The sequence below is a fragment of the Caloenas nicobarica genome, chromosome 18 (assembly GCF_036013445.1).
Source record: "Caloenas nicobarica isolate bCalNic1 chromosome 18, bCalNic1.hap1, whole genome shotgun sequence".
Classification (NCBI taxonomy): Eukaryota; Metazoa; Chordata; class Aves; order Columbiformes; family Columbidae; genus Caloenas; species Caloenas nicobarica.
In genome coordinates, this window is record NC_088262.1 from 11,674,149 (window position 1) to 11,699,376 (window position 25,228).

Below are 25,228 nucleotides of genomic sequence, written 5' to 3' on the forward strand. Positions count from 1 at the left end.
GTCTGTGGCTGGCAGAAAGGGACAGCGTCCCCCACAGTCCACATGTCCCACTTCAGCCCTGCTGTCCTGGTGTACTTTTCTGTGTCTGCAAGGATTTAATAACTGTAAGATAAAGCATGCTGGCTTTTTTGCTTTGTGACATGCCTGTGGAATTCTGTGCAGCAGTAATGAGGGATCTGCCATTTCTGCTTTACAGCACTGATCGTCTTCCAGCCTGCAAGGCATCTTCTCATATCATAAGAGGTAAGAGCCTAATTTACTCACACTTAAGGGACAGACAAAAAGTGGCAGCTTTCTCTAAAACAGACTACTTTGTGGTGACAACTTTCTGTAAAATCGTGGGGGTAATTGCTGTATGCCCATGTATTCCTGGCCACTGCTGGGTTCTGGCATGCTGATGGTTGGGTAGGTTGTTCATGGCAAGCAAGCTTTCCAAAGTGTCTGTGCTTGAAGCCACTAGCCACAGATGCCATGCCAGGAAATGTTTCTTGGGGATTCCGCATGTTTAATTATGGATCAGTGAAGTAAGTGATCTGTTCTGGCATGAAGTCCAGATAGACAGAGCCAGCCAACAGAACAGACTGTGGCAAAATCTTAAAGGTTTGTAACAAATTGTATGTATTACTGTATATGATACTGGTCAAAAATTCATATGAAAATATTTTTCAGATAATACTGCAGAGGTATAATCTGCATGTGGGCCTCATACTAGGAAACCCAGTAAAAAATAAAAAAATCAACTAACCAACTAAACAAACAAAAAAACCTACTGCTCCTATTCCTCTGAAAGAAAACAGAACAAAATGAAGGATCTTCATGCTACTATGTGTTGTTTTGGATGTTAACATTTGGTTGGCTTCTTTAGGTAACTGAAAGTCATGACATAACATCTAAGTAAGTTGCTTGTTTCTTTAACTTCCACCGAAATCCAGTGCTTTCTATTGCTGGACATGTGGTATTTCCTTGGAAATCCAGTATTGCATTTAGACATCCAGCTTTGATTTGTAAATTCTTGACTTAATTTTATAACTTTGGATATAATTATTTGCACAAACAACAAGCATACAAATAAATAAATAATGATGTGGTATTTTAACTTACCGTATTATCCATCCTTATATACCATTTGCTTACTTACTACTTTCCGGAGTTAAGTTACTTGCAACACATTTCTGCCATTGTCAATGAAATATCAGTGCACTTGATTTAAGGTGACAGCCTGTCGTAGGTAGAAGCAGGAGTCAAATGCATCCATCACAGCTGTACTAAAATTTCAGCATGAGATCAAATAGGAAGTTAACTATAACTTATACACTTAAGTTCTTGGACAGTGGAACACACACACACAAATCTTATTTTGTTCAGACAGAATAGATTTCTAAAATTTCCAGTATGACTTTCTTTGATCATTGACATTGTTCTGTTGTCCACACCCAGGATGATTTCTAATTTAGACCTGGGTATATCTCTCCATTGAAACACAGAAACTAATTTTGTTGTATCTCTAAGATGCCTAAAGGACACAATTTTACAACCAAAGGTGGCCCAGCTAGCACTGACTAGTACAACTGATAGCACAGCTAACATTCACAGCTGGTTTCAACAGCAGGAAAGTGGTTGTACACATTTAACCCCTACTTCCTAATCAGAATCTATGCTAAAAAATGAGACTGGAATCCAGGCTTCCTTAGCCTGAGGGGATTTGATTGCTGCACTCCTGCTGTACATGATTGCTCTTGCCCCAAGGCTGGAAGCCATTCATCATCACAGGCCCTTTCTTTCTGCTGGAGGAGGTGTGCCATTGTGCAACCAAGAAGGGAGCATTCGTCAGTATGGCAGGAGGACAACCAGGATGGCAGTTGCTGGAAGGATGTAGTTGTTTAGAATTTACATTTGATGTTTCTTGCCCTAAAACTCCCCTTCAAGTGACACAGAGAGGGAAGGTGCACACTTTATTCAAACCTGATGTTACGATGCTGGGCTGCTTAAACTGTTTGTGACAAGAAGTAAACAACTCCAGTGAATTATTCAGAGCACCAGCAAAAGACATCTGGACCTTCTGCCACCTTCCTGAGTCACCTACTGCTACTTTGTGTATAGGCAAGCAAGGCTTTTAATGTGGGCTTTTTGGTTTGGTAACTCCAGGTAGGTGGCGTGAATATCCTCTTCCTCTGGCATGGTGCCTCACTGTGATGCTTCAGTTGGAACCCATTCCTTAATATTTACTTGCAGAATGACACAAAACACTTTACAGCACGCTTTTAAAGCTTTAAGTATACAACGTTGTAAGTGCTTTATTGACGTTCAATTCAACCACAGCAGCCTTGCAGTGTTCCTCTACAAATATTTTAATCTAAAATTTTCCTGGTGAAATCTCCAGTCTCCTGGGACCTATCAATCTAACGGAAAAGAACAACTTTTTGGTGAGGGGTTAGAGGCACTAGGCATAGAATATGAAAAGAATGTAGAAGTTGACCTGCTCAGCTTGACAAGGCATAAGTAACTTAGCCATTTTCCGAAGTTACGTGGATGTCACAGAATCGCAGAATCACAGAATGTTAGGGATGGGAAGGGACCTCCAATCCCCCTGCCAGAGCAGGAACACCTAGGTGAGGTTACACAGGAAGGCGTCCAGGCGGGTTTTGAATGTCTCCAGAGAAGGAGAATCCACAACCTCCCTGGGCAGCCTGTTCCAGAGTTCTGTCACCCTCACTGAGAAGAAGTTTCTTCTCAAATTTAAGTGGAACCTCTTGTGTTCCAGCTTGAACCCATTACCCCTTGTCTTACTGTTGGTTGTCACCGAGAAGAGCCTGGCTCCATCCTCGTGACACCCACCCTTTATATATTTATAAACATTGATGAGGTCACCCCTCAGTCTCCTCTTCTCCAAGCTAAAGAGACCCAGCTCCCTCAGCCTTTCCTCATAAGGGAGATGCTCCACTCTCTTAATCATCTTTGTGGCCCTGCGCTGGACTCTCTCCAGCAGTTCCCTGTCCTTTTTGAACTGAGGGGCCCAGAACTGGACACAATATTCCAGATGAGGTCTCACCAGGGCAGAGTAGAGGGGAAGGAGAACCTCTCTTGACCTACTAACCACCCCCCTTCTAATACACCCCAGGATGCCATTGGCCTTCTTGGCCACAAGGGCCCAGTGCTGGCTCATGGTCATCCTGCTGTCCCCAGGACCCCCAGGTCCCTTTCCCCTACACTGCTCTCTAATAGGTCATTCCCCAACCTATACTGGAACCTGGGGTTGTTCCTGCCCAGATGTAAGACTCTACATTTCCCCTTGTTATATTTCATTAAATTTTTCCCCGCCCAACTCTCCAGCCTGTCCAGATCTCGCTGGATGGCAGCACAGCCCTCTGGCGTGTCAGCCACTCCTCCCAGCTTCGTGTCATCAGCAAACTTGCTGATAGTACACTCAATTCCCTCATCCAAGTCGTTGATGAATATATTGAATAGTATTGTAAATGTAAAAAGAAATGTAAAAAGAAATGTAAAAAGAAACACTCATCTTTCAGTTTTTCAAAATTTGAATCACAACACAGAGCACAACAGTGCTGGAAATATGTCAGTGCTGGGAGCTTGATATTTCTCATCACCACTAGCAACCCAAATGATGGATGGAATGCATCCTCAGGAACTGGGCAGATGAGATCAAACTGAAGGACTCATGAATATGCTACAGAGCAATAACACCCTTAAGAAGGCTCCAAAAAGTCTTTAGCCTGGACCTGACAAGAACCTGACAAATTTTAGCAAAGGCAGTGTGAAGTCCTGCATATAGGAAAGAACAACCCCACACAATAGGATAAGTTGGCTGCTATTTGGCTAGAAAACACCTTTGCAGAAAAGGGTCATGTGTGCTGGTGCACCTTTGTTAGCAGTATGCTTTTGGGGGAATGAAGGCCAACAGCACATCATCAGGCACTCATAAGAGTGTAGCCAGCAGGTAATGGGAAGTGATTCTTCCCCTCATTCAACTCCCACATCTGGAGTACAGTGCCCAGTTTGGTGCTCCCTGGTGACAAGAAAGATGTAGAAATTCTGGAGGGCTTCCAACATAGGTAGAAGCAAATTATATATGAGGAGGGTTTGAAAAGATAAGGTTTGCCTGCTCTGGAGACAAAATTAAAATGGGATTGTCTTATTGCTGTTGATGATAGCAATAAGACAACCCCATTTTAATTTTGTGGGTAGGTGGTTAAACAGTACAAAGAGCCAGATTCTTCTCGCATGTGCGGAGTGAAAGGATGAGAGATAACAGACGTGTTGCAGCAATACAAATTTTGATCTGATATTAGGAAAAAAAATTCACAATCAAGGTGGTCAGACATTAAACAGGGATGAAGAGGGACTGAGGAATCTGCATTCTTGGAGATAAAACTTCACCGGAAAAGGCTCTGGGTATCTTGATCCAACATTTGTCTTGCTTTGCATGGGAAGGCGGACCAAAGAACTGCCTGAGATTCTTCCCAAATCACACATTCTATGACATTGTTGAAGTTTTTCAATGAACGGAATAGCAATGAAAAATGTTGACTCATTTGGGCAACATATCTGCTCTTTCACAGTGTTCTCTGCTGACGAGCCCCTCCATAAACAGCAGCCATGTCATCAGACTCTGAGATGGCCATCTTTGGGGAGGCTGCTCCTTACCTCCGAAAGTCAGAAAAGGAGAGAATCGAGGCCCAGAACAAGCCTTTCGATGCCAAGACATCTGTCTTTGTGGTGCATCCTAAGGAATCCTTTGTGAAAGGGACAATCCAGAGTAGGGAATCAGGGAAGGTCACCGTCAAGACCGAAGGTGGAGAGGTGGGTAAAATGCAGGGTTTACAAACAACACTTAATTCCTACTCTGACATCCAAGCTGACACGGATGTACCTTTCTTTTCTCTGACAGACCCTGACTGTGAAGGAAGATCAAATCTTCTCCATGAACCCTCCCAAGTATGATAAAATCGAGGACATGGCCATGATGACCCACCTCCACGAACCCGCTGTGCTGTACAACCTCAAAGAGCGTTATGCAGCCTGGATGATCTACGTAAGTACCAGCAGCAGTCTTCCTTTGGGGAGCTGGGAGGAACTGCTCTGCCAGGCTAAGGGGAAGGCAACGTGCTGTCTCCCTTCCTCGCAGACCTACTCGGGTCTCTTCTGCGTCACCGTCAACCCCTACAAGTGGCTGCCGGTGTACAACCCGGAGGTGGTGTTGGCCTACCGAGGCAAGAAGCGCCAGGAGGCCCCTCCACACATCTTCTCCATCTCTGACAATGCCTATCAGTTCATGCTGACTGGTGAGTGGCTCCATCTGTCTCAGGACAGTACCATGAATTTCTCGGAAGGGGTACTCTGTCCCAGTAATAGGAGTAGACTTTTTCAAAGCTTTCATGGTTCTGATGCATACATACTATTGTGTGTTTTTTACAATCTTCACACCATTGTTTCTACTCTTTTAAATGAAAGACACTCCTGCAATCAGTGAGGTATTTTGGCATTTTACTTGTTTAAGTTCGTGCTAACAGGTGAGTGGCTGTCAACATCATTCTATCAAAATGTGATTTTAAAAGTAATCATGGAGTTTCCCTAAAAAATATGCTGACATTTTCTTTGCACATTGTAAGAGTTTTATTTCAGTCATAGCATTGACTGCTAATTTGAACAGGATTTTTTCATGTTAGTATTTCTAAAAATGAAGTATATTACCACAGATAGTGTGTCAGAAAAAATGATAAGTCAAATGGACCAGATGGAGCAAGAAAGATAATTATGTCTGTAGTGAAACAGTAAAAGTGAAAAGAGTATGAGATTGATATGTGATATGAAAAATCTGACTAATTATGTGAAGTTAAGTAATCAAAGGGCTACGGGAAACATCAATATCACAAAAGTTCAGATTTGTCTTGATAAAACCACGACATGAAAAAATGTAATAGAATTATACATTGCTGCTAGTTTTGCTTCCAGCTTTTCATTCTTTTCTTTCTGTATGTTATTGAGTTCAAACTATTATCCACTCTGAGGATTCCTTTGTTGTGGGTCCTTACTCTCCCTTTCTCTGTCTCTCTAATTACAATCTGTGTAGCAGAAAATTAAAAAATGAACAAACAATCAAAACAAACAAATGAACAAACAAAAGACACACACAATGTGCTGGATGCAGGAGGAAAAAAGAAAAGACCATAAAGAGTGCAGGAGGGAAGAAACACATGTCCCTTCACAGGTTTTCATTGTTGATGGAAAAGCATTTCTTCACAAAGAATTGAATTCTTAAAAACTGTTACTAGTAAGCAAAGGAAAAAGCCTGCAGGCATTCTTCTTGTTGTAACTTACATTTAACTGCATTAATTTTCCGTCTTTTTATATTCTTCATTTACAAAGTCTATTTATTTCTGTCTCCTACACAGATCGTGAGAACCAGTCGATCCTGATCACGTACGTACACTCCCTGCTGGGTCCCTGCGGGGCTGCCCAGTACCAGGGCATCTCCTGCCCGACCACACACTCTCTGCTTCTCTCTTTGCTTTGACAGCGGAGAATCTGGTGCAGGGAAGACTGTGAATACAAAGCGTGTCATCCAGTACTTTGCAACAATTGCAGCCAGTGGGGAGAAGAAGAAGGAAGAGCCCGGCAAAATGCAGGTAAATTAATAGATACTGGCTTGAATCAAAGCTTTTCTCCATTCCTGACATGATTTTTGGAAAGGATAACCAGCAATAACTGTCATCTTGCAGGGAACGCTTGAGGATCAAATCATCAGCGCCAACCCCCTGCTGGAGGCCTTTGGAAACGCCAAGACCGTGAGGAATGACAACTCCTCACGCTTTGTGAGTTGTTTATAAGAGAAGCTGACATTTTCAAGTGAACAATGATGTCAGAACAGAAACTGAAATTTCTTAAGTGTCATGTTTGGATGACTGTATTTATTGAACTAATAGTTTCTTCATATTGTTATCAACTAAGAACTATCTAACTAGACTACATTATTAACAATATGACTTTAAAAGTGTAGTACAGGAAATATTTACAAAGGGGGATTATTTAAATATGTATAAATATCTATATTATTGAATAATTATGCAATTTCATATATATATACTCCTGGTATATGTCATAAAGACTGTAGATACAAATTGGTGTAAATTGCTATAAGGAAGGGAGGAAAGGAAGAAGGAAGGAAAAGACAGAAAAGATGGAAATTGCCTGCATCAGATCTTCAAATTATGAATCTCTGGGTTTTTTTCGACACAGAACTGGGCAGACCTATTAATCTGAATGTTCGGACCTTGATACAAGTTGTCTGGGAAGGCATAGGGACAAAGATGCCTTCAAGATTTCCTATCAGAAACCAAATTGCTCTATCACTGTCTTTTTGATAATTTTAATGCAAAAAGCCACTCATAAATTTTGTTAGATAAGCTGTAAATGTCCTTGAGAAATCACAATACCAATCCACAGTCTCAGCCTGAAGTTCTGTGTTCTGGTTATGTTGCCCCTCTCCCCACAACTCAAAAAATAACACCTGCCTTCTGTTTTTCCAAAAGATCCTAAAAACTTGTTTAGTATTTCCACCATTAAAATCCACCTTCACAGCATTGTATCTGCTTAAAAAATGGCAACTGCATCTTGGCTTTTTCTATATCCCTTATTTGAATTGATGCATAAATGACCTAATAAAAGGCTTGTTTAGTGGTTTTCTTGTCCCTGTGCATTCAGGGTAATCCACTGAACAACAACTCAACTTGGGTTTTTACCTTAGTACTGGCAGTATAAAAATTTTATTGACTTGTTTTTTCATTCTGTTTTGATACTTAATGAAAAATAAGAAAAAATCATTCAAAACTAATTCTAAGTTTAAATATTGTCCTCTGTGGGCAATGTAAGGTTACATACTTTTAGTGTAAGTAAAATTTCAAAATTACTTTTTTCTTTCCCTTTTAAAGGGCAAATTCATTCGAATCCACTTTGGAGCCACAGGCAAACTGGCTTCTGCTGACATTGAAACATGTGAGACCTCCTGACGAGATCACTTTCCTTCATCCCTTTCCACCTCAGTGTACCTTCTCATGTCTAACTCTGTCCTACTGTCCTTGACAGATCTGCTGGAGAAGTCCAGAGTCACTTTCCAGCTCAAAGCAGAAAGAAGCTACCACATCTTCTATCAGATCATGTCCAACAAGAAGCCAGAGCTCATTGGTAAGAAGTATTACAAACTCTTTGGTGGAATTTGAATGTGTTTAATCTTTGTCTTCATTCTTATGCCCAGATATGTCCTATTCCTCTTTAAAGACATGCTCCTCATTACCACTAACCCATATGACTACCAGTTTGTGAGTCAAGGTGAGATCACTGTTGCCAGCATTAATGACCAGGAGGAACTGATGGCTACAGATGTAAGTGACACAGAGCATATTGGTATGGTGAAAGCTTCATTTAATGGCCCAAAGGTTTATTTGACTGATTCTATTGCCAGAGTGCCATTGACATCCTGGGCTTCACTGCTGATGAGAAAACAGCCATTTACAAGCTGACAGGGGCTGTCATGCACTACGGGAACTTGAAGTTCAAGCAGAAGCAGCGTGAGGAGCAGGCAGAGCCCGATGGCACAGAAGGTATTAGCAAAATCTAGAACCCTGAGTAACAGAAACAGTTACATAGCTGGCAGTTGGCATTCAGGTATCTTACCAATTTACTTTCATAAAGACATAATTCTCAACTGCCATCATTGTCATGCTTCTAAATCGCCCTCCAAGCTGTCACAGGATTGCAGTGCTGAAACCTGCAGCTCTGCAGTTACATCTTAGAGGATGACCAGTTTCAATGACCATTCTCCTCTGTCACCATATCCTTCTCTCTTTCTGTATAGTTGCAGACAAGGCCGCCTATTTGATGGGTCTGAACTCAGCAGACCTGCTCAAGGCCCTCTGCTACCCCCGAGTCAAGGTTGGGAATGAATATGTAACCAAGGGTCAAACTGTGCAGCAGGTAACAACCAGTTGGTGACTAGGAACATCCGACTTTTGTCACTTATTATTTGCTCTGGATATTGTTTTTCTTCTGCTCTATTCTTCCTTGTTTTAGGTGAACAATGCAGTAGGTGCCCTGGCAAAAGCTGTCTATGAGAAGATGTTCTTGTGGATGGTTGTTCGTATCAACCAACAGTTGGATACCAAGCAACCCAGACAGTACTTCATTGGTGTCCTGGACATTGCTGGCTTTGAGATCTTTGATGCAAGTACCACAGAAATCTTAGTAAAATATTGAAAAGGCAATTAGGGCTTAAGAGAATCTGGAGAATTATGGTGCAGTTTTTTGTTGTGTTTTTTTTTTTTTTTTTAAACATTCTATTCATTTGTAATGTCAAATCAAGTTTTACATTTTCATTGAAAAAGTTCATTTTTTTTTCTGGAAATGCTTTCCTTCCTTGTATGTGTCACTATTTTTTCTTCAGCACAATCCATGAGCTTCAATGGATCTGCATGTAATAGCTTTATGTGATACACAAGGAAGAAGCAGCTGCTGTTTACATAATTAGCACAAATGTAGATTTCAATAATTTGGGATTAGTATTGAAAAAATCCACTGACAAATAGCACATAAGTACCAAAGATACAATATCATGGAGTATAGGAACAGACAGGTAGACTTAAGTCCCACACAAAATTGTGCTGAGGCTTTGAAAAAGACAGCAATATATATCCTCTGCTTCCGAAGGGCCAAACAGTGATTTGGAGAGGAAAAATGCATTGGATTCCAGGCTGGCAAACACAGATAATGTCTATTTTTTTGGGGAGGGCAATAGGAATATTTACACAATACAAGAAAAAAGAGTGAAGTAAATTGCACTTTGAAAGGGATAAGACTACCAAATCATTTTGGAGTTTGATTTAAAAATAAATTTTGCATGTAAACATCATACAGCTAGGAAAGAAAAAAATAATCCAGCCTCTTTAAAAATGGTTAATGGGATGTTTTAATATTAAAATATATTTGTTTTAACTGGGCATCCCTGAAAGGGAGTCTGAGTGCACAGAAAAAGGCAATTATTCATCATAAGAATGAGTAAATCTTGTCTTTGCACTGAGCAGTTCAACAGCCTGGAGCAGCTGTGCATTAACTTCACCAACGAGAAACTGCAACAGTTCTTCAACCACCACATGTTCGTGCTGGAGCAGGAGGAGTACAAGAAGGAGGGAATTGAATGGGAGTTCATTGACTTTGGGATGGACCTGGCTGCCTGCATTGAGCTCATTGAAAAAGTATGTTGATTACATACAAGATTTTGTTATTTCTTTGTGACAGAATTGACAGGATTTTTATTGTCTTATTTTTTTGCCCTAATGCTTTACATACGTATTACTATTCATCTATGTTCCTGGCTATTCGTATTCAAAAAGTACTTTTTCACTTAAAATAATTTCTAAGGACCTTTGTGATAAGGCTACAAATGAAGTACCTGTAAGTGATCCATTAACTACATTATGCATTTAAAAACAAACAACTGTACTTTTGGTTGTTTGGCCATAGAAGACTTAAAGTGATCACACATAATTTGATGGTCTTCCAGTCTACAAAGATGAAAGATCTCTTTCCAGAAACCAACACAATTTTAAGTACTATTACTATGATTTCATTATTAAAACTGTGAATTCTGAAACACAATTTCTAAGTAAAATCATAGGTATGTACAGAAAAAAGGTACTGCAGAAACAGAGATTAATAAAACCATCACTACAAGCTGACACTGTTTTATGTAACATCCTCTTGTAAAAGAATGAGAAGAGAGGAATAAAAAATAGGATTTCAGGAAGTAGCTGAAGTATCTGGTGATCTGTTGAACATGTTAGATTTTAGTAAGGCACCTTCAGCTACACAAATTTACACTGGAAAATAACAGTGCAAATAATAAAAATCTCATTATGATCCATCAGTTACCATATTATTTAGACAACTTTTCATTATTATTGTGACACTATCTGTTCTGAAATATATTTGTTTCAGACAGAAATTCGTATTTTGTCTAGAACTGCATGTGCAAAACTTCACAAAGACTTGATCCATTTTTTGTTCAAAAATTGAATGCATTTCTGTTTCCTGTGCTTTACTATGGTCTCCTTCTGAAGGTAGATCTGTATTTTATCACTTTTATTTTTTGCTGCTTCTCCCAGCCCATGGGCATCTTCTCCATCCTGGAAGAGGAGTGCATGTTCCCCAAGGCAACTGACACCTCTTTCAAGAACAAGCTCTATGACCAACATCTGGGCAAGTCCAACAACTTCCAGAAGCCCAAACCTGGCAAAGGGAAGGCTGAGGCTCACTTCTCCCTGGTGCACTATGCTGGCACAGTGGACTACAACATCTCTGGCTGGCTGGAGAAGAACAAGGACCCCCTGAATGAAACTGTCATTGGGTTGTACCAGAAATCATCTGTGAAGACACTGGCCTTACTCTTTGCCTCTGCTGGTGGAGAGGCAGGTCAGTTCTCTGAAATGGCATCTCTTTGATGCACAGTGGTTCTGAAAAATCATGAATGGGCCCAAAAGTCATAAATGTGTCATTATGTCAATTTTATCAGAGGCTAGTGGTGGTGGTGGTGGCAAGAAGGGAGGCAAGAAGAAGGGTTCTTCTTTCCAGACTGTCTCAGCTCTTTTCCGGGTAAGTAAACACTATATCTTTTCATCTATGCAAATTAGAATTAAACTGCATTTTCAACTGGCTCAGCCACAGTAAAATAACAAACAACTTTTGTTCAGATCCTTATTAAAAACCATAATAAAAATCTTATGGCAGCAAAAAAACCCTATAAAGTCCTGAACTTATAGTTAAACGTGAATTTTCTCAGAAAACTATGCAGTACCCACCCTTTATCTCCCATTGGGTCGATGGCAACATTTTTCTTATCCTAAGACGTGATATTCAATGTTCAGAATCAGAATGGACTGAGCTATTGATTGAGGAATCATCAGCTGATAATTTTCAGCCCAGTGCATCACCCTTGATAGGCCATTCACGTGAAGTTCAAACAATCTAAGAGTTACTTTTTCCATATTTAATATAAACACACACTAAATAATGGTCTCACAGGAGAACTTAAACAAGCTGATGACCAATCTACGGAGCACTCACCCCCATTTTGTCCGTTGCATCATCCCCAATGAAACAAAAACACCTGGTAAGATGCTCAAGCAGAAAAAGTATTTCCTCTGATAAAGCCATTCCCCTCTGCACAGCAAACCATGGTATTCATTTATGCTCTGAATTGGTAGGTGCCATGGAGCATGAACTGGTACTTCACCAGCTGCGCTGTAACGGCGTGCTGGAAGGCATCAGAATTTGCAGGAAAGGTTTCCCCAGCAGAGTCCTCTATGCTGACTTTAAACAGAGGTAAGAGCTATGAAATTAAGAGATAATTCAGGTGTTCTCATTGATTGCTGGTCATTGCAGAACTGAACTTTGCCAGTGTCTCTGAGTACAGGAGCACAATAGATACACAAGCCAGTGATGACAAGATTAAAAAATGCAGATTGGGATGTGGCTACAACATATTCCCAGACAAAAATCACTACTCTATGAGTGCTTTGCCCATTGCATCAGCTGTAAGTTTCAAGGGAAAATGTTTTCCTCCTATGCACATAGTAGCAATTTTCTACTGTATAGTTGAAGTGAAAAGGATATAAGACTGAAATGGCTGGAGACCAGTGCCCTCTTTTCATCTATGACTGATCACCTAAAAACAGATTTTTTAACCAGGTTAGCACTTCATTATAACTGTATCTCTAAACAAGGGGTGAAATTCCAACCTGCTCAGCCTTATTCTGATGCAAAGACTGCTGTTAATTTCAATAAACAGTATAACCTTGTGACTTGAGATTGCCTTCATTCATAGTTCCTGTCATTCTGCAGATACAAGGTGCTTAATGCCAGCGCCATCCCCGAGGGACAGTTCATCGATAGCAAGAAGGCTTCTGAGAAGCTTCTTGGGTCCATCGATGTGGACCACACCCAGTACAAATTTGGCCACACCAAGGTACAAACCCCCCTTGTCTCACCCCTGTGTACCTGAGCTTTGCTCTGCCTGAAAGTGATGTGCTGCAACATGCCCTTTCTCAAGGTGTTCTTCAAAGCTGGGCTGCTGGGACTCCTGGAGGAGATGAGGGATGAGAAGCTGGCACAGCTCATCACCCGCACACAAGCCTTGTGCAGGGGCTTCCTGATGAGAGTGGAGTACCAGAGAATGGTGCAGAGGAGGTATATCTTCAGTTAATATCACTGTACTTGGGGGAAAGTGTTGACACTTCTCATACTGAAAATATTCAATGTATATTTTAATTATGCTTCAGGGAGTCCATCTTCTGCATCCAGTACAACATTCGGTCCTTCATGAATGTGAAGCACTGGCCCTGGATGAAGTTGTTCTTCAAGATCAAGCCCTTGCTGAAGAGCGCGGAATCTGAGAAGGAGATGGCCAACATGAAGGAAGAGTTTGAGAAAACCAAGGAAGAGCTTTCAAAGTCTGAGGCAAAGAGGAAGGAGCTAGAGGAGAAAATGGTTTCTTTGCTGCAGGAGAAAAATGACCTGCAGCTCCAAGTGCAGGCGGTGAGTATCACCATTATTTCCCACTCATAAAAAGAGTTTATTCATTCAGATTGCTCTTTCAGAAGCAAAAGGTCAGGCTATAGATCACCCTGTGCCAGATATTTGTTGAATTATGTTTCATGTTTATGTGAAGCTGCAGAAACTAGTGTCTCTCAGCAGCATAGTGAGCCCTCTAGCAGCCAGTACAAAGATCCAGGGATCTCCAAGTGGGAATCAGTGTTCTTGCTTTCTGAGCCAACCAAGTTGAAATACTCTGGATAGAGTTGTACCTGAACCCCCAACTCCTTTTGAGCAGGGATGTCCTGCAGGCAGTAGCTCCATCTAAACAAGGATTTATTCCTTTTGGACAGCAAATGCAACTTAGAATTCAAATAGTTGCCTGTAAATACAGCCACTTAATAGCTAATGATTAATTGTTCATTCAGGAAGCAGAAAATATGACTTGACATTTCTCCTCAGTCTAAAAATAAATTAATCCAGATCTCCTAGTTTTGACCAAAGCTCTCATCTCCCAGGGATGTTCTATGGTGTTTTACTATGCTCAAGAGTGTTCAATATTCCATGGGAAGATAAAAAGGAAGAGGTAGATACACCCTGATACAGGCAGATGTTGAACCTCCCTAGTGAAATGTCTCTCTGAGTCCTTCCTGTGCTGCATTAATCCATAATCCTTAAATGCAAAATGCATATACCAAATTTGGAGGCCATATATATGTATAACAATACTAAACTATGACGTCTGTCTAGGCAGTTCATACGTCTGTATTATTTGGACATAATTGAGTATAACACAGAATAACAAAGCAGTTGAGTAATCAAGGAAGATCTTTCGCCTCTGAGTAGAGTAGAGATTTACATCCGCAACCTGGATTTTCATCATATGCCATGTAGTGGATTTGTTATTAACAAGATCACACGAGCTTTGTAGGCACACCAAATTTAGAAAAATAAATTATTATCTTAAAATATATTCCAGCAGTATTTGGTATTCAAACCCTATCTTACAAAGCAATTTAAAATTAGTCATTAAATTATTGAAAGCACTGAAATGATGAAATACATGATTCATCTTTCCCCTAGTTACACTGAGATTTCGGTCTTCAGTTAGAAAATAGGAAACCTGAGGTTTTTTTCCTCAGTCTAAAAAAGAAAAGAAGACACAGATTTTGATCTTACTTATAAAGGTGTTTCCCAGTTAAACTCATATAGGACAAAACTATTCAAATAAAATACACAAGATAGAAGGCATAGGAATCCAGATGAAATCAGCATTGAAAACTCCAGACAGAAAAGCTGGAAATACGATGAATATGTACATTTTTTAAAAGGCAACAACTGTATAGTATGTGCAGTAGCTCCAATTAATCAAGAACAGCTACATTCTTTTTTTTATCTAGCACTTTTTCTCTTGAGAATAATGAATACTTTATATCCCCATGTAACACTGTGTTCAACATCAATTATAAAAAGGAAGCCACCGATTAGTGTGTATGAAGCAAAAAGTCCCTTCCATTGAAAAATTAGTAATGGAGATGTTCACTTTTCTGTGATACCTAAGTGCATGAGCTATTCTCAGTACTACAATTCTGAGAGATAGAATTAAAAGACCACAAAAAAGCCAAAGTTGTTCCAAACTGAGAACTTGCGTAACAATTTCCTGGACAGAAAAACTGAAAACATTGTTTAACTGTTCGAGGGAAAAGGCTATTTCAGACATGGCTTTTTCATATGTCAATTTAGTAAGATAAAAGATGAAGAAGATAAACTTCTAAATATTATAAAAAAAGAAAATCTGTGTCTCCTTACCAGGAAGCAGATAGCTTGGCTGATGCTGAGGAAAGATGTGACCAGCTCATCAAAACCAAAATCCAGCTGGAAGCCAAAATTAAGGAGGTGACTGAAAGGGCTGAGGATGAGGAAGAAATTAATGCTGAGCTGACAGCCAAGAAGAGGAAACTGGAGGATGAATGTTCAGAGCTGAAGAAAGATATTGATGACCTTGAGTTAACACTGGCCAAGGTTGAGAAGGAAAAACATGCCACCGAAAACAAGGTAGGAGGCAGATCAAGTCACTCGCACTTCAGAAAAAAGCACTTTGCTGTTAGAGGACTTCTGTATCTACTTCCTTTATTGACACTTGCTCCGTTCTTCTCAAAGGTGAAAAACCTCACAGAGGAGATGGCAGCCCTGGATGAGACCATTGCCAAGTTGACTAAAGAGAAGAAAGCCCTCCAAGAGGCCCACCAGCAGACACTGGATGACCTGCAGGCAGAAGAGGACAAAGTCAATACGCTGACCAAAGCCAAGACCAAGCTGGAGCAGCAAGTAGATGATGTAAGCACAAATGTGTAGGGGGAGATCAAGGCTGTTACACAGTCAGCCACCACCAGCTCAGCACTGATGCTCTTCTCTTTAGCTGGAAGGGTCCCTGGAGCAAGAGAAGAAACTGCGCATGGACCTTGAGAGAGCTAAGAGGAAACTTGAAGGAGACCTGAAGCTGTCCCATGACAACATAATGGATTTGGAAAATGATAAGCAGCAGCTGGATGAGAAACTGAAGAAGTAAGCATGGCTGTGGGGCACCTGAGTACTGGGCTGGTTGCGCTTGTCTGTTTTCACTGATCTCTAACATGGTTTGATTTGCCAACAGGAAAGACTTTGAAATCAGTCAGATCCAGAGCAAAATCGAGGATGAGCAAGCCCTGGGCATACAATTACAGAAGAAGATCAAGGAGCTTCAGGCAAGTCTCTGTTCCTTCCCCTTTCTCTCCCAGTCTCAGGTCAGGTAGGAGGAGGCCCAGGTGTGAAGGCTCCCTAATGTTCCACAGGCCCGTATTGAGGAACTGGAGGAGGAAATTGAGGCCGAGCGAACCTCTCGGGCAAAAGCCGAGAAGCATCGGGCTGACCTCTCCAGGGAGCTAGAGGAGATCAGCGAGCGCCTGGAAGAAGCAGGAGGGGCTACGGCAGCTCAGATCGATATGAACAAGAAGCGTGAGGCAGAATTTCAGAAGATGCGTCGCGACCTGGAAGAGGCCACACTGCAGCACGAAGCCACGGCTGCCGCCCTGCGCAAGAAGCACGCGGACAGCACAGCTGAGCTTGGGGAGCAGATCGACAACCTGCAGCGAGTGAAGCAGAAGCTGGAGAAGGAGAAGAGCGAGCTGAAGATGGAGATTGACGACTTGGCCAGTAACATGGAGTCTGTCTCCAAAGCCAAGGTACACAAATACCTTACAGATGTTTCTGCCCCAATGGAATTCTATACAATGTAAATTCTTGAGCCTGCTATTTCTGAGGGTGTGAATGGTTAATCCTTCCCCTTCTGTATGTTGACACAAGGCAAGTCTGGAGAAGATGTGCCGCACGCTGGAAGATCAGTTAAGTGAGATTAAAACAAAGGAAGAAGAACATCAGCGCATGATCAATGACCTCAATGCTCAAAGAGCTCGTCTGCAGACAGAGTCAGGTGAGACATTTACATCCCTGATGTGCAAATGAATAATGTCAAGAGAGTTAATGCAGAAATGAACCTTCTAGTCACATGGTCAGTCTGACATGCCTTGGCTCCCCTATAATGAGAAATGCCTGGAATGGGATCATAAATTTCTGAAGCTCCGCTGTCTATTTGGATTTACAGTCCTAAATGTCCACAATACTGTCATCAATGGCAATGAAATGTTTGTGCATCTGCAAACTTTTCCAGGTGAATATTCACGACAGGTGGAGGAGAAGGATGCATTGGTTTCTCAGCTGTCAAGAGGCAAGCAGGCATTCACACAACAGATTGAGGAACTCAAGAGGCACTTAGAAGAAGAGATAAAGGTGAGAAGGTTTTCCATATCCTGTGTTATGCACTAGATTTCTCCTCACTAATATGTGTTTCAGACACTTATACAACTAAAAAAGCTATGATAAGACACAAAAAATTCCCCAGATATTTCAGTGCAAGTCTTCTCATGTTAGCTATTACTTGGAGTTTCTCCATTATTTCTTTTGGCAATACCAGGTTCTCACCCCTTTCAATGTATTGTTGCCATTTTGCATAGATGGATAATCCAGTGTCAGTAACACCTCAGTCAGGAGATCTCCAAGGATATTTCCATTCATTGTCCAAATACTCTTGTTGCTACAGGCAAAGAGTGCCCTGGCCCACGCCCTGCAGTCTGCTCGCCACGACTGTGACTTGCTCCGGGAACAATATGAGGAGGAGCAGGAAGCCAAGGGGGAGCTGCAGCGTGCGCTGTCCAAGGCCAACAGTGAAGTGGCCCAGTGGAGAACCAAATACGAGACTGACGCTATTCAGCGCACGGAGGAGCTGGAGGAGGCCAAGTACGTGGGGAAGGATGGCAGACTAAAACCAAAAACCTGAGGAGACAACTGTGACATTGTCAGGAAGAAGCCAATGCTCTGCTTTGGGGTGGGGTGGCATAAGCATAGCATCCAGTAATGCATGTGGGAGGGAAAAGAAAAAGATAAAGGCAAATATGTGTAGGAGGCAGAGAATGGCAGACAGAAACCATGTAGTATGTGGACAAATAGAAGAGGGATGTGGTCCACAGACTGTGAAGTGGCAAAGCACACTGTTGAGAAAAGCACCATAGTACAAATATCTCCTTTCTTCCTCACCTGGAGCTGTGCTTACCACCTCCCAGGAAGAAGCTGGCACAGCGCCTGCAGGAGGCAGAGGAACATGTTGAAGCTGTGAATGCCAAATGTGCCTCCCTGGAAAAGACAAAGCAGAGGCTGCAGAATGAAGTGGAGGACCTGATGATTGACGTGGAGCGATCAAATGCTGCCTGTGCAGCTCTGGATAAGAAGCAGAAGAACTTTGACAAGGTCTTTTGGGCTCCAGACATGGGCTTCCTGGGCAGAGCAGCCCCTCCTGATGGCCACATCCAAACTCACACCTGGTTTCTCTTCAGATCCTGGCAGAATGGAAACAGAAGTACGAGGAGACGCAGGCCGAGCTGGAAGCCTCCCAGAAGGAGTCTCGTTCTCTCAGCACAGAGCTCTTTAAGATGAAGAATGCGTATGAGGAGTCCTTGGACCACCTGGAAACGCTGAAGCGGGAGAACAAGAACTTGCAGCGTAAGTGCCTGGCCCTCTGCTCCTGGCAGGGCTTTCTCCCTGTCCAGCGCTCCACACCGCTCCACATGGGTCTGTGCCCGCAGGTGGGCAAGGATGTCTGTCACCTTGGTGTGACAGGGCCCTTCCCGTTGTGCTCTGTGCCTGACCGTGCCATTGGTCTTGGTTCCCACAGAGGAGATTTCCGACCTCACGGAGCAGATTGCAGAGGGAGGAAAGGCGATTCATGAGCTGGAGAAAGTCAAGAAGCAGATTGAGCAGGAGAAATCTGAAATCCAGGCTGCTCTGGAGGAAGCTGAGGTACAGGCCCATAGTCACTGGTGTCCACACTAAAAATATAAGCAATGGGGACACATGGCTAAAAAATTCTTGATCCTCTTCTGTTCTGGCTGGAGGGTGCAGTCAGCTGAGATTTCGTGAAATATACTGTAATTGCTTGGAAAGGAAACAGCTTTATCGATGTTACAAATGCTTGTGTCCACTTGCCCAGGCCTCCCTGGAACATGAAGAGGGGAAGATCCTGCGCCTCCAGCTTGAGCTCAACCAGGTGAAGTCGGAGATTGACAGAAAGATAGCAGAGAAAGATGAGGAGATTGACCAGATGAAGAGAAACCACCTCAGAATTGTGGAGTCCATGCAGAGCACCCTGGACGCTGAGATCAGGAGCAGGAATGAAGCCCTGAGGCTGAAGAAGAAGATGGAGGGAGACCTGAATGAAATGGAGATCCAGCTGAGCCATGCCAACCGCGTGGCTGCAGAGGCACAAAAGAACCTGAGAAACACACAGGGAGTGCTCAAGGTCCGTTCAGCAAAGCTGCTGAAAGAGAGAAGACATCCCTGAACAGTTTTGTCACCCAAGCACACACTGCCACCTTGCAATTTCTCCTGTCTCTTTTTCAGGATACCCAAATACACCTGGACGATGCTCTCAGGACACAGGAGGACCTGAAGGAGCAGGTGGCCATGGTGGAGCGTAGAGCAAACCTGTTACAGGCTGAAATTGAGGAGCTACGGGCAGCCCTGGAGCAGACGGAGCGTTCGAGGAAACTGGCTGAGCAGGAGCTTCTGGATGCCACTGAACGTGTGCAGCTCCTCCACTCTCAAGTAAGTTGTAGGGTTGAATAGATATAATATCTACAGTTCTTAGAGAACTGAACAGACCATTAGGTCTATTTTCTTTTTTTGGCAGCTGTATGTCACTGACACTTCAGCAGTCTACCATTACCATTAATCAGCAGTACACATTCTTCATATGAAACATTAATAAAACCAGAAATAAAGGAGGAATTTTTTTCTTCTAAATATGGTAAAAAGCCACTGGTCAAAACATTGTGATTTTCCCTCAACAGAACACCAGCTTGATTAACACCAAGAAGAAGCTGGAAACAGACATTACCCAAATTCAGAGTGAAATGGAGGATACGATCCAGGAAGCCCGCAATGCTGAAGAGAAGGCCAAGAAGGCCATCACAGATGTGAGTTGGGGGCTCCTTTCATTGCTGATGCTGGATGTATTCTCCTCCAAACTGTCTCCAGCCCCCAAATGGACTTGACCCTTTGGTCTCATCAGGCAGCCATGATGGCAGAAGAGCTGAAGAAGGAGCAGGACACCAGCGCCCACCTGGAGAGGATGAAGAAGAACCTGGACCAGACGGTGAAGGACCTGCAGCACCGTCTGGACGAGGCTGAGCAGTTGGCCCTGAAGGGAGGCAAGAAGCAAATCCAGAAGCTGGAGGCCAGGGTGCGTAGAGCTGCTATTTGTACATGAGAGAATATGTCACACAAACAGCCATCAGGGAAGCTCCAAAGATGGGCTTGTCCTTGCAGGTGCGGGAGCTGGAAGGGGAGGTTGATGCTGAGCAGAAGCGCAGCGCTGAAGCCGTGAAGGGTGTGCGCAAGTACGAGAGGAGGGTGAAGGAGCTGACCTACCAGGTAAAGCAGGAGGCCTGTTTGGGATCACACATTGTCATCCCAGGAAGCCAAAGCTTTTCTGATGAACTCCAAGATGAAATGTTATTTTTTGGTGTGGAGAAACCAATAATTCACTCTCTTTCTTTTTTACCAACCTCTCTAGTCTGAGGAAGACCGTAAGAATGTTCTCAGGCTTCAGGATCTGGTGGACAAACTGCAAATGAAGGTGAAATCCTACAAGAGACAAGCTGAGGAGGCTGTAAGTATTGCTTGGAGAATGGACTATTGTTGCTTTCTGTGAGTTTCACACAGGTGCTGAGGAGATGAATAACATAAATTTGGAAAATGCCAGGGATCAACAATCAAGCATTTTAGGGTCTTTGTTATTGATACAAACCTCCCTGATACATGATTACAAAAGAAGTGGGAGAATAAATACACAAACGACACACCCGAGTGATGAATTAGCTCCTCAGGATTGACACAGTACTGGTGAAGCTTGTCCCAGTGGGGTCCTCAATAAGGGAGGATGAGGAGGTCTGTGTAAAGCTTCTGGGTCAGCACTGGTGGCTGGGGGATGGAGCTCTGGGCCTTCCCCTTGAGAAGTACCAGAGACATACAAGGCCGAGCTGTAGCAGGACTGAAAGCCCTGCCCTGGGCTCCTCACCACCGACTCCCTCCCCCACACAGGAGGAACTGTCCAATGTCAACCTCTCCAAGTTCCGCAAGATCCAACATGAGCTGGAGGAAGCCGAGGAGCGGGCTGACATTGCAGAGTCACAGGTGAACAAGCTCCGAGTGAAGAGCCGGGAGTTTCATGGCAAGAAGATAGGAGAGGAAGAGTGAGGGTGTTATAAAGTAAAATAGCGACCCGAGAGATGCACAAAATGTGAAGCTCTTGGTCACTTTCTTCTGTAATTAGTCTTTGGAATCCTGTCATTGTGTAGAGAATAAAGATGGTAGATTCCTTTGCATGCACAGCAGAAGCAGTGCTTTTGATTTGCTGTAACTCAGTTCTGCAGTTACCTAAGTTTGGGGCATTTTCAAACAATTAATTTTCAGGAGTTAGCTCTAGAAATTAATTTATTTGCTAGAGCAAGATCTAGAAACTGGTCTATGCCAGTTACTGTAACAGTTAAATCCATCAGAGCAAACAAATTATTTTTCACTACACTACAGTGTTTTCCAGCAATGTAATTGTAATTTAAAGTTAGAATTGTTTTCTATAAGAAGAGAAATTGTAAACCTATGTTTTACAAGGTTTACAAGGTTACACAACAAAAGGAACTCATTTTTATTATTTAAAACTTAAAATGAGAACAACTCTGGTAACATGACAGCATGGAAGAAATCTCCAGGTCTGACTCTCTGAGAATAAAGGGAAACACCAAACATGGTAGCAACACACTGCCAACCAGTTCCTCCTGGCTGCTTTTTGCAGCAATGTAGGACATTTGTTGTATAAGTGAACTGAACAAAGGCTGGAAAGAAGCAGCCAACAGTCACTGAATATTTTTCATCCCACATGGGGTAACAATGCAAACAATTATAAGCAGAATATAATGTGTTGACAAAACAAATATGAGGAAAATCTGGCCATGAGGAAGAGACTCCAGGCAGAAAGGATGGCTTCCAACCGCAGACATTGCCATCAGTGCCACGAGGGGGCTGTGCAGTCAGAGCAGAGAACAGGTCTGGACACCACTGGTGCCACATCCTGGGAGTGAAGAGCATTTTACACACTGAGACCTCAAAATAACACATTAGTGCTTCATTTACCTGGAATGGGTATTTAACAGAGGAAACTGCCTAATACCTGCACAGAAAGGAGCAGTGCAGCTTAAAATACCAAACAACCATTCTGGCCAGCACTGGACACTGGTGCATTGTGCAACTGCTAAGGGCAGATTCTACATGCAGATGTCAGCAATGGTAAAGGAGACCTGACTCTCTTTCACTACAGGGACACTTATGGCTCCCTCGATGTTCCTGGCTAGCACCCCATCACTACGTTTCCAGGGGCTACTTCAAGGAGCTGTGAAGTTGCTGGGGAAGGGAGCTGGAGTTGTTGGAGGTGAGGAGGGGAGGAGACAGCAGGAAGGAAGCCTTTTGCGCAGACCACAGCAGTCAGGGTGTTTGCAGCAACAGCATTCAGGATTAGGAGGTCCTCCTTCTCCCAGGCACGGTGAGGTTTACACCCAAGGAATCCTCCCATGTTATGACTAAATATGGAAGTAGTTTGCTAGACAGCAGCTAAATATATTCAAGGAACAGATGACGCCCTGTGTTGACTCCTGTGTCACTGTAAGTGATGCTCTTGAGGGACAGCATCTTTACATGTGAAGCTGTAAAAGCTGCATCAATGCCAGCAATATCTGGGCACCAAAGAAGAGAAACCGCCCCTCACTCCTCTCCCTTCCCACACTATGGTCCCATGAAATGGCTGGGATTCTTTCTTTCCAGACAACACCTTTGTTGCCACACCTTGAAAGACAGCAAAGGATTTTGCCTGTTCTAAAGCAAATCTTTCTTTCAACAAACAATACCAAACACAAAACTTGAATTCCAAAGTCAGTGTTTTGCAATTGTGGCTCAGAAAAAGCATGGAGAAATATTTCTAGCTCCATGGGTACCTTTTTAAAGCTGCTGACTGACTAGCAAACACCACAACAACTTTGTAGACCATATTTGGATGCTTAAAATCCCTGTACCCTTTGGACAATATTACAATGACCATCCAAAATGAACAACCTAGCCTGACTGTGGAGGAATCATAGAACACTTTCTGTTGCAAGGGACATTCAAAGCTCCTCTAGTCCAACAACACACTGCCATGCAGAGGGACATCTTCAACTACATCAGGTTGCTCAGACCCTCGTCCAGCCTGGCCTTGAACGTCTCCAGGGATGTGGCATACACCACCTATCTGGGCAACCTGGGCCAGTGTTTCACCATCGTCAGTGTAAGCGTTTTCTTCCTCATGTCTGACCTGAATCTGCCCTCCTTTAGTTTAAAACCATGACCCCTTTTCCAAGTCTGTCCCCACGGTTGTTATTGGCCCCTTTTAAGTACGGAAAAGCCACAATAGGGTCTCCCCAGAATCATTGTGCACTTGAAGCACTTGAAAATGCTGGGGCTCATCTTTCACCTGTAAGAAACTATGACTTGAGAATTTGTTCCTAAACACTCAGCTGATGAAAGGTAACATTACAGGTTCCTCAAATGACCACGTCTTGGTCCAATTATCTGCTTCAAGTTGCGTGTGTAGGAAATGGAGAGAAGTCCCACATATTGTACTGGGCTGACCTGCCCTGCCACCAGTCACCATGGAAAGCAGGATTGGAGACTTCTTGCAATCAGAGTGGAATATAAATGAGAGTGGTAATGAAAACTAATTCGTCCTCACTCTGTAATTTGCTGCCTTAAGTGGAGCACAGGAGTCATTTTGCATTGACTGTTTCTGGAGTCAGATGGCTTGTGACTTCATAAGTGCTGATGCAAAGGTAACTGATCTTGGGAAAAACATGGGTCCATAATAGGCATAATGGAACATCTCTAAGGGAAGGTTTAAAATAGATGCAGCTGTTGAACTCCACCAGAGCTGCTGCTGCAAGTGGACTATGGAGTTCTCTGACTTTAAACTCTGAAAGAGTTAGTTGTGTTTCCTGACCACAAAAGCATGAGTTGTATAAGAGGCACTAAGAATTGGAGAAGGTACTTCTGACCTGCAGAAAGAAGTTCCTTACAGAAATTTCTTGCCAACAATGACAGATTAAGCTTTCCAGGTCTCAAAGTACTTAGAGGGAAGGAAGGAAGGGAGGAAGGGAGGAAGGGAGGAAGGGAGGAAGGGAGGAAGGGAGGAAGGGAGGAAGGAAGGAAGGAAGGAAAAGAGAAAGCAAGCAAGAGAGAGAGAAAGCAAGCAAGCAAACAAGCAAGCAAGCAAGAAAGGTTTGCACATTGTGTATTGCATGACATACTACTACTTTGAAAGCTGGTAATAATTTTAGATACACACAATCTAAATGTGATGATCTTCATGGCACACACTCTACTGAGTATAGAGAGTATTCGAATTTAAGCTTGGCAGGAAGTTTTCCCATCCATAAGTGCTTTGGAAATGTTCCAGATTTCTCTTGGTATCTGAGATCATAGCATTCCAAAACACTTTTTAATGTTTGTCCCATCCTGATAGACACCTGCCTTGGGTAGCCAAAAATCTGGTCTTAATGAAAGACGGACTATGTCCATGCCTCCACATTGCAATACAGAACCACTGAAATCAAACAAGAAAACACCTAGGATGAACACAGAGAAAAATATGTTTTTCATAGGTGTGATCTGAGATTGTGGATGGACCCTCATGGAAGTAATGGGGACATGGGTGTGAAAAAGATAATACAAGATTACGCATAATAGTTCTGTATGTAACTGCATGCACCTCATTCTGTTGTCAGGAGATGTTCTGGGTGTTCAAACTGGTGTTCAGATTATAAATAATTTGTAACAGTACCTAAGAAGAGTACAGGCACCACTTAGACAAAGGATGATATGCATGTTCCTTCCACTCATAGCATTCAAAAACAAGGCATATAAACCATTTAATCAGCTGACATTATGCCACCTCTGCTATTTG

At 42.7% G+C, this 25,228-nt stretch overlaps 1 protein-coding gene across 1 annotated transcript; it reads left to right on the top strand.

The window, feature by feature from the left end:
• Nucleotides 1–213: 213 nt before the first annotated feature.
• Nucleotides 214–21,573, top strand: LOC135995930 (myosin heavy chain, skeletal muscle, adult-like). The gene is made up of 39 exons (XM_065647570.1): nt 214–243; nt 4,578–4,818; nt 4,907–5,050; nt 5,144–5,300; nt 6,411–6,438; nt 6,536–6,644; nt 6,738–6,830; nt 7,947–8,010; nt 8,101–8,199; nt 8,293–8,396; nt 8,477–8,615; nt 8,870–8,988; nt 9,085–9,234; nt 10,092–10,262; nt 11,172–11,478; nt 11,579–11,658; nt 12,088–12,175; nt 12,270–12,387; nt 12,907–13,030; nt 13,115–13,251; nt 13,344–13,599; nt 15,409–15,651; nt 15,757–15,933; nt 16,016–16,161; nt 16,250–16,340; nt 16,428–16,817; nt 16,939–17,065; nt 17,303–17,421; nt 17,732–17,928; nt 18,252–18,435; nt 18,522–18,687; nt 18,860–18,984; nt 19,175–19,483; nt 19,585–19,788; nt 20,034–20,159; nt 20,255–20,425; nt 20,512–20,616; nt 20,759–20,854; nt 21,286–21,573. Exons 2-39 carry the CDS (start codon nt 4,615–4,617, stop codon nt 21,439–21,441), a joined length of 5,823 nt encoding a protein of 1,940 aa, XP_065503642.1. The 5' UTR covers nt 214–243; nt 4,578–4,614; the 3' UTR covers nt 21,442–21,573.
• The last annotated feature ends 3,655 nt before the right edge of the window (nt 21,574–25,228 follow it).